The following is a 15,596-nucleotide window of genomic DNA, read 5'->3' as shown; positions in this document are numbered from 1 at the left end:
AATATACTCCCTCCACCTCCACTCTTCCCAGTATTCTCTTTTCCCTTGGCTTCTGTTACACTACTACGTTATCCTGGTTTTCATCAAATATTTCTGACTCTTCCTCCTTCACCCACTCCCTTAATATAAGCATTCACTAAGGATTGGCACTCAGTTCCCTTTACTTCTCTCTGTCTGTCACACACACACATACACACACACACACGCGCGCGCACACACACGCACACACACTCTTCTCTCTCCAATCTCTATCTGACTTTTTTAGTTCTGCTAACTACACCAATAGTCATAAATGCTAGAAACTAATTCTTTTTGACTCTTTCTCTCCCTTTGCACCCAATTAGTTACAAATTCTTGTTGGATATATCTCCACATTTTCCCATTTGCACTCATGCCAGCTTTTTAACTCTCACATGACCTACTACAAAAGCTTGCTTGGTGTAGTATTCTGCATACAACTGGCAGCTACAAACATTCCTCAGAGAATGTAGGAAAATCTTAGATAAGTCTATTTCAACATGTAGCATTCTTTTCTCCAAGCTAAATATATCTTTACAAACGATTTAATGAATTATCTTAGTGACGCATTATTACAATGATTAGGTCTCCTTTTATGTATCTTTGCTTTATGAATAGATCCCTAGGAAGTACATAGCATTTTCTCCACTCAAACCAAAGTTCAATCATCAAACTGATAAAATATCAATTAGAGCCAACTCCCAAACAGTGGTTTCTCTAGCAATTGTATGTATTGTATTTCACTCTTCCACCATTCAAAATGATACTGGTATTCTCTAGGAGCACAGAGGAACTGTGGGAAATGGAGGTTGCAGTCCTAAGGGAAATAGGAACTTAGTCATAGAAGTACTTTGGAATCTGATGTTTAAGACTCATAGTCAAAACATTATCATATCATTAGCCTCAGTATTGGTGCCTCTGCATTTCTCTTGGTTTGGCACTTTGTCTCCCTAAGTATCCTGCTCCTTCTCTGAGAGTTGTCCTTTGCTGGATCATCTACCTTCTCACCATCCCTACGCCACCTTCAATTCAGCTTAGTTCCTGCCTCTCCACCCTGTCCTGTAGGCTGATTTTCAAAGATTCAGCTAGAAATTCTGGTTAATTGACCCTTGATAATGTATCAATTGGCATTAACGAGTTAATGTTTTATGCCTTGCAGGAAATATCTTCCATTTTAAAAGGGACTTTGAATGTAAGCAATAAGTATGACAACCCAAAGGAATACATAATTATAATTGTAGGAATGTCGGATACCTTAGTAGGAAAAGGGAGATATTTAGAGGGAAACCATTTTCTAACACTTCAAAAGGGACTTGAGTTAAAGCTTGGAAAAATATAACTTCTTAATGTCAAAGATCACCTTTAACTTCATGGAATCAGTAAAAATCTTTCACACATGGTTCATTCTGTTAAGCAAAAGTTCTTTTTTCCCCTGTACCTTCTTTTCCAAGTACTCCTTAGTTCTCTCTACCCAAGACTCCCTCTCCTTTTACTTCACATGGTCTCCTCTTTTTTGCTGGTCATGACTTGACTTGTGTGTTGTAGCTCTCTAGTTCATTAATCTTTCGATTTCAACTTTTAGTATGGTCATAAGATGCAGGTTTTGTGCCTGGATTCTTCTCTTCATTTAAATGAAGTAGAATCACAGGATCAATCAATCAACAAATATCGAATTAAGCACCTACTATGAACCAGGTACTGTGCACTGGGGCTACAAAGACAAAAATGAAATAATCCCAGTCCTCTAGGAGTTTATATTCTAATGAATCATAGATTTTTAGCTGCAAGGAGACTCAGAAGTCATATAGTCCAATTTCTTAAGAAATTAAGGCCCAGGAAAATAAAATGACTTGTCCTAGGTGTTTTCTCTCTCTCTCTCTTCACACAGACACACATCTGGCTTATTATTCACACCCAAGAACCACCATTTCTTTGTTCTGTTTCAAGAAGAGAAAAATTCCTGGCAGTCCTGAATAAAAGGAATGGCTGGTTCAGAGCTCAGAAATGTGATTTCCCTTAATGAAGAATTAATACAGAGTTGTCAAGCATTAACAGTTTTCCTTACATCACTGGGGAAAATATTCATGGCATCCAGTCTCTTTCTTCTTCCTATCTGTCCTAGAATAAAGCTGTTCAATATCACATTCTGAGCCCAAACGACTTGCCCCATAACAGGTCAAACAGGAGAACAAGCTACAATCTCATAGTGGTTAAGACAGGTTATAGTGTCTGAGATAGCACAAGGCATAGCTCTGCTATTCCCTTGATAACACTAACCTGGACATTGATTTTATACTGTGTTCCACGGTCTGGATAGGATGATTAGGTCTTTGTATTATTTAACAACAGATACATTTTCTCTTTTGGTACAAATGTAATTTGAGGGGTTTGATAAACATTGTAAAGATCAAAATCAAGAATCATCTATATCAGGTCTTTTCATAAGACCATTATTTGTTTTTTCGGGTGAATCCCCAGCTTCTTCAGCCACATTGTTAAAAGGATGTGTCAATGTAAAACAAATTTTTTTTAAATGGAGGAATGCAATATTAAATTTTGATGAAGAAACTCATTTTCAAGCACTTTCATATTTACAACATTTTCTTGCAACAATCCTATGGAGAAAGTTGTACAAATATTATTTTTGCTCTTATTTTACAGACAAGGAAACTGAGTCTCTGAGGGGTGAGTCTAAGCCAGTGATACTAAACCAGGATCCCACTAAACAAGGTGGGAATGGAACACAGGTTTCTTGACACTAGGCCCAGTGCACATAAACCTGACCTCCCTTTGAATAGGGCTTAAAAACTTAGAAGAAAGGACTCAGTATTTTATGTGAACATTCCTCCTTATCTTGTGTGTTTTCAGTTTCTAAAGAACTATTACTTGGACCAACCAACAAAGTAAACCTGATATTTGATCCAAGGGCCCCTCAGGGGACTTCCCCAGGGCTCCTGAAAGCTATGGTCTGCTATTTCTGCAGGTCCCTTTTTTTCTGGATCAGAACTAAACAGGCAAAGGTGTGCCTGTTCTAAATGATAAACCCAGAAAGTAAACATTTAGAAAGTATGGTTGAAAAGTTAATTATGAATGACAAATTACATTAAGGCGCTATTCATAATATTCTTTCCCCCTCTTGGGTACGCTGCATGTTAAAACTTGAGAAATTCACAAAGAGATCTCTGCAGAAAGGAATGTTTTCCATTCTCAGTATCACATGCCTGAGTAGCTAGACAGCATATTACAAACTCTCACTGTCCTTTATAAGGTATAATAATAACACATTTATCCAGCCCCATTAGGGAATAAGCTACTTGACTGAAAGTTAATTTTCCAGATAGTTGAAGATCACCTCCTTTAAATACCAATACTTTTAAACATTTTAATCATTTTAAGAGAAACCTTCGTAAAAATAGTTTGGACACTAACCTACATCCTTAAGCATAGTGATTTGAAACATTAACATATTTAAGCTTTTCTTGATAATTCAAGATCATAATTATGAACATCAATTACTATACCCGGCCATACTACAGTGGTGCTCTCAGAGGCCCTTAAGGTGGGTGGGGCTGTTTTCCCTACTCTAATTGACCCCAGAATGCTAATAGTTTTTTTGTTCCTGTGTTGGCTTTTTATAGTTTTTCAGTCTTTTCTACAGTCAGTTATTACTTCTTCCTGCTTTCAACATGTTTGCTTCTGGAAGTCTAGCCTTCTAATTTCCTATTCTAGAAATCTATGTAACTAAGATTACAAGTGTTCTATCAAAAAATAAAAGTAGACCAGGGGTTGGTGGCATGTCTTTTGCTGGAAAGGCTGAGGCTGATGGATTGCCTGAGTTTTGGAGTTCTGAGCTCCAGCAGACTAAGCCAATCAGGTGTCTGCACTGATTCTAACACCAATGTTGTGAGTCTCTTCTCCCACACCGAGGAGCCACCAGATTGTATAAAGAGGGTCAACTGGCCCAGTTCAGAAAAATGAGAGGTTAAAGTTTCTATGTCAATTACGAACTTCTAGTATTAATGAGATAATGAGACCCAATTTAAAGTGGTGGTAGTGGTGAAGATTAAGATGAGAACAGTAAAAGTAGATAGCTGTCATTGGAGACCTTTGCCCTGAGCACATGAGCTTTCATGTATGGATTTCATGACATTTATTTGAGCTGAGGAGACTCCTTCTTTGCCTCCTTCTGGATTCTAGGCTGTATTGCAAATAGCTAAGGAGGCAGCTAGGTGACTCAGAGGATAGAGCACTGGGCCTGGGGTTGGGAGCATCTGAGTTCAAATCCAGCATCTAATTACTAGCTGTGTGACTCTGGGCAGGTCACTTAACCTGTTCCCTTAATCCACAGAAGGAAATGACAAATCACTCAGATGCCTTTGCTAAGAAAACTACTTGGGCAGCAAGTTAGACTAAGCAAAACAAGGATAGCTAGCATTTGCATAATGCCTTAAGGTTTGCAAAGCACTTAACATATATTATCTCATTTAATCCCAACAACAACCCAGAGTTATCTCCATTTTACCGAGAAGGAAGACTAGGTTGAGAAAGGTTAAGTGATTTGCCCAGCTCACACAGTTTACTAAGTGTGTATGAGGCAGGATTTTACCTTAGGTCTTCTTGATTCCCAACATAGAACCCTCTCCACTATAACACGTAGTACCATCCTAGGTGAATGACAGGAAGTTGTGGTTTGATACAGATTTGTACTAATGGAATCCCCAAATAGCTCTGGAACATACTTAACAGCAAGGGACGAGAGTTCTGCTCCCTCTTTCCAACGTCACTCCTGACTGAGCTATCAATCAGCATCAGACTAACTGACAACAGTTTTAATTGCTCATTTTACCATCAATTAAACAGGGATTGCCAGAATGCCAGAGGACAATCTATCTTCCTCCTTCATCTCCCTTCCACTGATACACCTCAAGAAGGCCTCAAGCAGTCTTAGGTAGCCCTTTGAGAATGCAAAATTCTTATCAAAAAATTCCAGGGTATGACTACATAGCATGACTATAGTGAAAATATACTCAATAGGAAAGTATATGTAGAACCTATACAGAATTGTATGCAGTCGTGGGGAGGGAGTGGGGTAGTGGGGGGTAGGTGTGGGGGGGATAAAATCTCAATTGTATGGCAGTGATTGTTAAACATTAAAAAATAATAATAAAAAAAAAAAAAGAAAAAAAATTCCAGGGTAGCAACAATAAATCCTCAGGGTGCAACTTCATGATAAATCACATTTCTTTAGTTCTTTAAAGACTTGCAGCATGCTTTCCTTACAAAGAGCCCTGTGAGACAGGTGACATTAAGTAGCATTATTTCATCTTACAGATAAAGAAATTGAAACAGAAGTAATATGCCCAGGATCAATCAGCTTGTAGGTGACAGGGACAGGATTTGGACTCCAATAATCCTGAGTCCTAGCTTATCTACTGATCTTTCTCCTACAGCATGCTGCTGCTGCTTAATCTTGCCTTTGCCACCTCATAAATAAGATGGATAAAAGTTACTGCTGGTGCCTAAACCTCTCCAATGGAGCAATGACCACAAGGGCCCTAGAGAGCTTACAGCCCTGTTTCTAGATAAATAAGGCATTATATACTGTTTAACATTTACCTAAAGTGGTCACCTAATGACAATTTCTCTTTTGAAAACTAAGGTAAACCTTCTAATCTCAAAAATAGGGCATCATGGGAAAATACTACCTTTCAATATCACCCAAAAAAAATGGAAACTGTTCTAGAAAGGTTATAAGAATTGACTGAAAGGCTAAATGGGAATATCTTTTACTTGGTTGGATGCTTACCTGGAGGTTGTGCCTGATGTGTAGGGAAAAGAAAGAAATTCTAATAAACAGGAGAGAGGAGAAATAGTTCATAGCAGCTGTGTGTAACTGAAACAAGGGTCTTCTGTCAAAAGCTACCATTTTTCCACCCAGAAAACAAATTGAAATGTGAATAACAATGTATATTTACTTTAAAGTAAAAGAAAAACCTTTAACTTAAAGTTAAATTTCAAACTGAACAGCTAAGAAATGTTAGATTGTCATGCTTTTTCATAGCAATCTTTTTGGCAATCAACAGCTTTCCATAGGAACCAACTCACCTGACTTGGAACTTAATTACTGGAAAAATTTCTGAGCTCCAGGTTGCAAATGCAAATATAAATCCTGGGAGCAAGATAACTTTCTTACTCTCTAAGATAAAAGTGCTGGATTTGATACTTGCTACTCCCACCCATAATAAAAATACCAAAGCTGTTAATGAGTCTTTTACCATTCACTAAAGACCAGCAAACCTTGGATTCAATTCAATTCAGATACGCATTAAAAGCCAACTATGTGTAAGGTACTGTGTCCGCTAGGCAATGGAGATAGAAATAAAGATGAAAAAACAACGCTGGCTTTTCTTTTAAGAAGCTTAAGGTCTAACGTAGGAGGATAATATGCATATAAGTTTTTGAGCTTGTCAATCAGTCAGTTAAGAAAGTGTCCGTAAGCACTGGAGAAACAGACAAAGGGAAAATGGCTTTTTCCCTCTTAAAAAGTTTATTTTCCTTCAGGGTGACAATATTGTTTGTCTTATGATTACTACACAATGATGAAAAATTAGTATGATACAAACCAGAAACAATAAAGGCAAATGAGTCATCTCAGCCATGAACCTATAAGAAATTTCCATAGAGAGAGAGAGAGAGATCACCATCAAGCTAAGGAGATAAAACTACCCAAAGCGTGGACTTCCAAAACATCTTGACTCTGGTGAATTCATTTTTGCATGAGGCAGGAAATGAGAAATAGAAAAGTTCCCCAATAAAAAACCCATTTCCTTAAATTAGTGCCCTTGGGTACAGAGGAAGTTTGATGTGGCAGGTTGGCATTGGAGTAAGGAGGATTGGGCTCAAATCCTGCTTAGGAGTAATGTGACTGTTAACAAGAGAGTCAAGTGTTATTAAAGAAAGATTGAAAGATTTGGGATGTGAGGGCATGGGTTTGAATCCCAGCTCCATCATAAAAGTCACAACTTTTCTGAGCCGCAATTAACTTCCAAATCTAAAAAACAACAGGAGGAGAAGGATGACTATTATGCCTGTTTCATAGGATTCATGAGAATACAGCTTTAGAGTGAGGAAGAACCTAAGTGATCACCTAGACAGTTTCCTCCCCTTACAGAAGAAATTGTGGCACGGAACAATTAAATGACTTGTCCAGTATCCTACAGCTAGTAATTGAGTTGGGATTGGAATCCAGGGTTGTTTCAGAGTTCAAACAAGATAATCCACATCCCCAAATATTAGAGCAGGAAGATGCCTCAGAGACCACCTAGTCCACCTGTATGTTAGATAAGAATTGCTTCTACAGTATCCCTGGCAAGTGATCATCAAGAAAACTGAAGGAAGTTCCTGTTCTGGCCTGGTCAGGAGAGGCCTGCCTGCCCTTATTATTCAGAAGACTGTTCCATGTTGTGATGAGTCAAGATCTCTGTGGTAACCACTAGCAGAGCTTTTGCATTACAGAAGCAGACTCAAGCTGTTCTAAAGTTTAAAAAAAAAAGGGGGAGGAGAACAATTGGACATTTGTAAACCTACAGTTACTACTAAAATCTTTGTATTATCTCAAATGCTATAAAAATGTCAGCCAGTAAAAAAAAGTTTTTAAAGCAGACTATGAGGCAATAGTTGCTACTTCTCTTTAAATACATGGAAGAATTTTGCCTGGAGCACCAATGAAAAGTTTGTTAGTTCAAAAATAAGAGTCCAGTAAATTACTGGGTTTGAATTATAATCAAATTAAAAAATGTATAAAAGCTACTAGAAAACAAAAGGTATTTCTTCAATACTTTGAATAAGGTTAAACATAGTTTTGTCCTTCTTATTTGAGTGCAGAGAAAGAGATTATTGCTACTTAAAGCTCTTTGCCAATGTGCTCTGGGAAACTGAGACTATTCAATAGACCTCAAATTCAAATTGACAAGGTTGAGACCCCCATGGAAACAAACTTTTCCGAAGCACTCTGCAATGCCGACCAAGGGGAACTTTTGTTTTGAAATAGGCCTGTTCGCTGAGATTGGCACCCAGCATGAATACCATGAAACTGAAATCTCTGAAGAAACAAAATGAAGGCAGATGCTTGGATGATTTGTTAGTCTTATTTTCACATCTTGGCAGCAATTGGGAACATCTCTTTTTGAAGTTACTAACATCCTCAATAAGAAAGCAATATTGAGACAAACAATGGCAGTCTTTAGCTTTGCTAAAAGAAGGCAAAAAATCCCCAGATATTTTACACTGTTTGGACAAAACACCTGCACAGATGATTGAATTTTTCCATCTAGATAACTGTAATCAAGTGGATCTAATCTTATTGGGTTTCTTTACAGGAAACTCTCAAAGACGGAGCTAGCTTCCTCACCTCAGCTGAGCAGCAGAATACTGCTGTATCAATCCCAAGGTTTCTTCTCTGACACTTGCAATGTTTCAGATACAAGAGAGCAAAGACCTGTTTCAGCCCTGTCTTTTTAAAAGTGAAGCTCATGACTAATGTGAAAATGTGTTTAGTAAGAATGTATGTATAGAGCCCATATAAGATTGCATGCTGTCTTGGGGAGGGAAGGGGGAGAGAGGGGGAGAAAATTTAAAACTTATAGAAGTGATTGTTGAATATTAAAAACAAACAAACAAATAAATAAATAAATAAATAAATTTGAAAAACTTTTGCAAGAGTTCAATGTTTCCAATTAAGATTACATGTGATGTATCCTTTTCATTTCTTTTCTTTGCATTAACTTTTTCATATATTGTGACTTATACAACTTTTAACTAGATCTTTCTGAGGCAGATTAAAGATCTAATTCTTATGAAAAATTTCATAACTCTTCTATGCCCTTACTATTCTGAGTTGTTGTATAAAGTCATGTCAATGTGGTCAGGGCTTATGTCATAAGCACCTTCAAATCTTCCTCAGAGAATGGATGCTCCCTTTTGGATACAACAGACATGAAATAATTTATTGGAAACTGAATTGAGTCCTCATTTATACGATAAGTTCAAATCATAGGAAGATTACTTTCTATTTGGTAAAGTTAACATGGTATAGTCTTTTACTCACTCGTTACTCTCCCTTTGTTTTCCAGAGGATCAATGGTGTGTGTGTGTGTGTGTGTGTGTGTGTGTGTGTGTGTGTGTGTGTGTGTGTGTGTGTAAACTTTGGAAGAGTAGAGAGAACTAAGACTATTCCTATATTTACTGAAATATTTTACCTTCTCTGTCAGCCAACTAAGTAATTTACTTCTTGTATTCTCCCTTTCTCTGATTTTGAGAAGGAAATGATTACCAAACTTCCCTTCTTCTCACCACCCCTCACAATCCCCTGGAAGCATGAGGGTGCTATTCTCAAGAGCAGATGGTTAAATTTTCAATGTGAACATTTACATATAGAAATTCAGCAAATGCTACAAATCAGGACTTGATTTATTATTGTGTGGATTTTCAAGACTTCAAAAAGTAATTGAGAAAATTGTAAAAATGCAGATTAAATTTAGAAGTGTGTTGTGAGTACATCTTCCACTCCCATCCCAGTGAGCCAGTTACTAAACATTTGCCAGCACATCAATGCCTGGAAGTCCACTTTGGTTCCAGGAGCAGCTCTAAAGGCTTGGTCAGAACCATTGAAGAAGCTTTTCTTTTTACTTTAGTCAATAGGATGAGTGTTTAAAGTGATCTTAACCTCTCTGGCTCAGACTTCAGATGATCTTCCAAGAACAAAATTGTGCTTCAGTGGCTTTGGATAGAGAGTAATTTATCAGCATAATTTCCTCTTTTCAGTTTCACAAATAATGCCTATGAATTATGCTAGTAAATGGGGTATGGAATGGTCACTGGTACTCGCTCTTGTGATCTCTCTCTTATTTGTCACATGCCAGAGAAAGCCCCTAAAAAGATAGACAGTGCATTAATAGCATCCTCTACTACCTATCCCTGCTGGAAGGGAGATTGCTAGTGCCATAAGTACTAAAAGGCCCTCATACAGGCTTGACCTGAGGTCTTTTTTTTCCCCAAGAGAATGAGCTGGACATATTTCTCTCCTTCTGCAACATAAAGGTAAATGTCCAGGTACATCTAATGTTATTGGGGGGAAAAAACCTTACTGATGGTTTCCAGAAACTTTTAAAAAATACTTCTACATGAACGTAGTATCTGACCAAAGTACAAATTTAAAAACCAGGCAATGATGATTCCAGGGCCCCATTAATTACAAAACAAATCTATCTGTAGCAGAGCTGAGAGTTTTTTCATCACCCCTACCACACCTCAACTTGGAATGCTTAAATAAGATTCATGGTATGGGATATGACTCCCAAGTATATTATTTCTCAGTACTTTCTTCCTCTCTCCATAACCTTATATAACTCTAGCTACTACTTCCTACACTTTTCATAAAAATATCTTTAGCCAGCATCCTTATACCACTTGGACCATAGACATATTTTGATTTACAAAATTTTTGACTAGGTGTGTCTAAGGCTTTAAAGATCTAATTCTTATAAAGAATTTTAAAACTCTTCCATGCTTTCACTATTCTGAACAGTTTTACAGTAATGTCCTATATTTATTCCTCAGTCCTATGTTTTTACATCCAAAAAGAAGCCACATGAGACAATTCAACACAACACAGGAAAATGAATGTTTTATCACCCAAGGAAAAGAGTTTTGTGGTGTCACATCCCTTTGATTTTCAGGGTCAGTAGGCTAGAACAAACCTTATCGTTCCCAAACAGATACAGAAAGAACAAACAAGTGTACGTTGCCCAAAGCATTTATTTTACTTTGAATTTAACCTCTCTGGGCTTCGGTTTTCCTCTTCTATGAAATGAGGGGGTTGCATTAGAAAACTTCCAAGGTCCCTTCCAATTCTAAATCTATGATCCTGTGACCCTGTCATCTCCCAAGGACTGTCAGACAGCACTGCAAGGCGGCATGTATTCAATCATTGCCGAAAGGAAGTCCCGAAAGCCAGCAGCAGCCCAAGCCTTGCCTACATGCTACATAAACAAAGACGGATGAAACCATCCAGTTACACATCGAGTCAAGTCTAACAGACTTTGCTGTTTCTCCTAGAAGCTTTAATGGAGTTCAAATGATTTTTTGTAAGGAGGAGCTGAGAACCAAACCAAATGAATACATTCATCGCGATTACTGGATAATTTCTAACACTTCATCACATACCACTGATGCGAAAGCTTTTTCAAGACCTGGATTCCCACCTTACCCGACCCCGACCCCATCTCTTTTTCAGCTAGCTTCCTTCTAGTGACTTTGCCAGAGATAGGTCCGCCGGAGGATGGGCGTAAGTCTAAGGGGGTGGGGAAAATTAGACAGAGGCAGGGGCTGGGCCAGGTCTGGAGCAACTCTCCAGCATCTAGGACGTTGTCGGTGAGGGGAGAGACTCCAGCGCAGAAGCAGCTTCCCCACCTTTGGTCCCTAGTCTCGTTAATGCGATGCCTGAAGATCTTCTCCAGTGACTTGCTGAAAACAGTTAAGAAAGTCTAGCCCGGATCTGCCACAACCATCTCCCTCCATCCAGTCCCAGGCAGCTCTTCTCCTCCACCCGCCCCCGGCGCACAGTCTCTCCAAAGTCTTCTGTCCCAAGACAAACTCCTAAGCAAGCTCGCCTCCCTCCTCTGGAGCCTCCCATCTCCAAACCCCCCAGTGTTGTTTTCCAAGACCTCTCCTTTGCCAAAGCAACAACCAGCTCTCCGCGGGCCTGCAGTCTGTGTTCTGCAAACTTTTGCACGCAGTATCCTCTTGGCCAGTACCCTTCCCTGAGCCCCTGCGCGCTCCCGCTCCGGCCACCCCCTCGTGCCCCCCAGCACCGAGCTCCCCACCTCGCCCAAGTCCCCGCGCTAGCATTCCCTCCAGGACCCTTGCCCTTCCTCACCCCAACCCTCAACCCCCCGTTACTTCCAGTACCGAGGCCCTGGATGAACACGAAGCCAGTGACAGTCAGCACCGGATGCCAGTTAAACTCCGCGGAGCCCCCGTCCCAGCCGAGCCCCTCCCGATAATGAAGGACCCAGATGAGGGCGAAGATAACCGCCAAGAAGCCGAGGAGCAGAGCAGACACGAGCAGACCCAAGAAGCCCCGGTAGCCCTCCATGGTCTTCATTGTCCCATGCTCTGCACACCCGCCTGTGCCAGTCACGGGAGCCCGGGCACCCGACCAAGCAGAGGAAAAGGCGTAGCAAGGCCTCAGTGGCTGCTGGCCTCTAGACTGGGTGGCGGGGCGGGGGCAGCTTCTTCTTCTCCAGGCTGTCCCCGCCCGGGGGAGGGGCCCAGCGGCTCTTCTTCCTAGCCCTGGGATGTCCTGCCTCTTTGGGGTAAAGCTCGTAGGTGGGGTGGGCAAACAAGGAAAGGAATCAGGAGCTTGGCCCTTAAAGAGAATTTTCTCGAATGGAAAGGAGAGTGGCAGCCTCCAGGGTTTTTCTGGGTCTCAGTGCGCCTGTTTCCTCAGTACCCCTGAACTCCTCTCCATCACGTAGAAGCTGTCCTCGTGTTTTCTTTTCTTAGCATTTCTCATTTTAGTGTGGTCTCTAGGAGCAGGAACTCTCGGGGTTTAGGTCTAGCGGTTTTTATTTGTTTTTGCCTTCCGTCCTCTCTCATCGAAAGTGGGACCGGGGTGGAAGAAGGGTTGAAGAGAGAAGGGATGGAGAGGAAGAAAGAGCGGAAAGCAGAATGGTGCAGTAGAAGCCAAGCTAGATTTGAATTCAGTTTGAATCATCTTGGACAAGTCTTTTAGTCTCTCTAGGCCTCAGTTTCCATCATCTGAAAAATGACAGGGTTGGTCTTCAACGCTTTTTAAACTGTGGGTCGAGACGCACGGTTTCAGAAGTGCTGAAGGGATCCACAGCCGGAAAAGTTGAAGCCCTGCAAATGACCTCTGCCCCTTCTGGCTCAAAGATCAAATTGCATCTGTTTGGGTGTGGTTGCGAAGTTGTTTTAAAGTATGTCCTTAGCCTTTCAAGTCTGGAGGGTTTAGTTCATAAAACTCCCTGAACATCAACCCTTATGGATAACTTAGGGTCTAACCCTGCAGCATCAGCAACGACGATCAGGAATATAAGTGCCTTTTCTGGAAGGCTGTCATGTTAGGGTTTTAGCTCCACAAGCAGGTGTGTGAATTCCAGGCATTGTTTTGTGGGGTTAAGATAGATATCTGGCTCCTCTTGATGAGGATACAAAGGGTGCCCTAAGGGTTGAGTTGCTTTTCCAGTAATTTGTGAAGCCCCTAGTTTATTCTCTAACCCGACGGCATCCTAAATTCTCTTCCCTTTATCTTGAAATATTATAAAACTTCCCCTTATCCTGGACCATAAAATTCCTTGTCTCCTCTCATCCTGGGTCATAAAATTTCCTGTCTCCCTTATCTTGTGTCTTCCATTCTGTCTTCCTCATCCTGTTCCTAATCTTGAAGTCCCATAAGAACCTTTAAAACTACATCATCATTCTGAAACCTCAATATAAGCATAACTCCCCCAAGTATCTAAGTCTCACTTAGCTTTCTTGCTAAGGAGGCCAGTGATACTTTTTCACATGAAATAAAAAGTTCCCATTGGCTAAAAGAGAAAGTCTAAGTGAATTCTTTGACACCTGAACCAGTTCTCCCAACTCAAAACCTCATCACTGTAACTCAATAGTGGTTTAGGGCTAGGGTTTAGGACTTGTCCAGGATTGCACAATGGAACCACACTGTTATCTGTCTGGGTCCAAATCTTGCTTCTGAAGCTTAATACATAATTATCCTGGACTTCAATTTCCTCAAATCTAAAATGAGGGAGGGGATTGAACTAGATGGCTTTTGAGAGCCATTCTAACTCAGTAGCTATGATTGTATAAGTCTTCTGACTACAAAGGCCCATGCTATCTTCTAAAAAATTCTACCCATTTCACAGATGCCTAAGTCTGGGCATGGAAGCTGTAAAGGGACTTTGAGAGTAGATCAGAGGTGATAACAGCAAGTTCTCTAACTTTTACATTTTGTTGATGTTTTAGATAGCCTCCTTTCATTTTTATGTCTTTGCCTCTTTCCATAATAATAATAGCCTTTGGGTTTACAAAGCACATTGTACCTCAAGCCCTGTGAAGTAGATCACTCAAGTATAATGCAAGAATTTTGATCACCATTTTGCATGGGACAACACAGGCTCACAGATCTTAAGTCACCTGCCCATAGATACATAGCTAGTTAAGCACTCAATGTCAGGGCTGAAATGTTGTCCTTCTGGTACCAAGATCAGTGTTAGTTTCCCTACACCAGTTACTTCTTCTACATAGTTAGTTCTCTGTTACCAGTATTAGTAATTTGTAGCTTGTCAATGTCTTTCCTAAAATGTTTTGCCTACAAATGAACATGAGAAACTACATTTTGCCAAAAGTGTTGAAAGAAAAATTCTTCATTTGGGCTTTCACCCTGATTAATTAACAAGGCAAAACTCAGGACAAAGAGAATTCAAATGATGTTATTGTAAGTATATCATGGAAGCAACACAGTGACAAGCTGATCACTGAAGACAGGTAAAGACTTAAAGGTGGGGACAGCTTTTATAGGTAATTTTAAGACAATCCAGTAGGTCCACCTCAGCAAAGGGGGTTGGTCCCTTGAATCTCAGTTCCTCACCAAGGTAGCAAAAATGTGACAATTTACAGGTAGAGGTACATGACAAAGAGTAGGTGATACAAAAAGCTACAGACTTGTTGTCTCCTTCCCCACTAGAGCTTTCCCCAACACAGACTGATAAACTGGGCAGGGAACAATGGGATGCTGAATCAACATAATTTTTAACAAAATGATACCATAGAAAATAAATTCATTTGAATACTTAATGTGGCATAGCATCTAAATACTTAAAGGAGAAGTTAAACATTTCAATTAATGGAAGAAATAGGTATAATTGCTCTAAATCACTATTGGTTAGAGAGATGCAAATCAAAACAACTCTGAGGTACCACATCACACCTATAAGATTGGCAAACATGACAGAACAAGAAAATGATAAATGCTGGAGAGGATGTGGGAAAGTTGGAACACTAATTCATTGTTGGTGGAGCTGCGAGCGCATCCAACCATTCTGGAGAGCAATTTGGAACTATGCCCAAAGGGCTACAAAAATGTGCATACCCTTTGACCCAGCAATATCGCTACTAGGACTATATCCCCAAGAGATCATAAAAATGGGAAAGGGTCCCACATGTACAAAAATATTTATAGCAGCACTCTATGTAGTTGCCAAAAACTGGAAGTCAAGGGGATGTCCATCAATTGGGGAATGGCTGAATAAATTATGGTATATGAATGTAATGGAGTACTATTGTGCCATAAGAAATGATGAACAAGAAGACTTCAGAGAGGCCTGGAAGGACTTATATGACCTGATGCTGAGTGAAAGGAGCAGAACCAGGAGAACTTTATGCACAGCAACAACCACAGTGTGTGAGAGTTTTTTCTGGTAGACTTAGATTTTTGTAATAACACAAGAACTTCTTACCAAAAAAAAAAAAAAAAATCCCAATGGAGGATCTCAAGG

At 40.0% G+C, this 15,596-nt stretch overlaps 1 protein-coding gene across 1 annotated transcript in view; it reads right to left on the bottom strand.

The window, feature by feature from the left end:
* CYBRD1 (cytochrome b reductase 1) overlaps positions 1 to 12,574 on the bottom strand; it is a 30,197-nt gene extending 17,623 nt beyond the window's left edge. Inside the window, exon 1 of the mRNA XM_072612303.1 lies at positions 11,986 to 12,574. Within this exon, the coding sequence (XP_072468404.1) occupies positions 11,986 to 12,181 (196 nt within the window). The 5' untranslated portion in view covers positions 12,182 to 12,574. The remainder of the gene's footprint in view (positions 1 to 11,985) is intronic.
* Between the last annotated feature and the right edge of the window lie 3,022 nt (positions 12,575 to 15,596).

The sequence above is a fragment of the Notamacropus eugenii genome, chromosome 5 (assembly GCF_028372415.1).
Source record: "Notamacropus eugenii isolate mMacEug1 chromosome 5, mMacEug1.pri_v2, whole genome shotgun sequence".
Classification (NCBI taxonomy): Eukaryota; Metazoa; Chordata; class Mammalia; order Diprotodontia; family Macropodidae; genus Notamacropus; species Notamacropus eugenii.
This window is presented reverse-complemented; position numbering and strand designations above follow the sequence as displayed.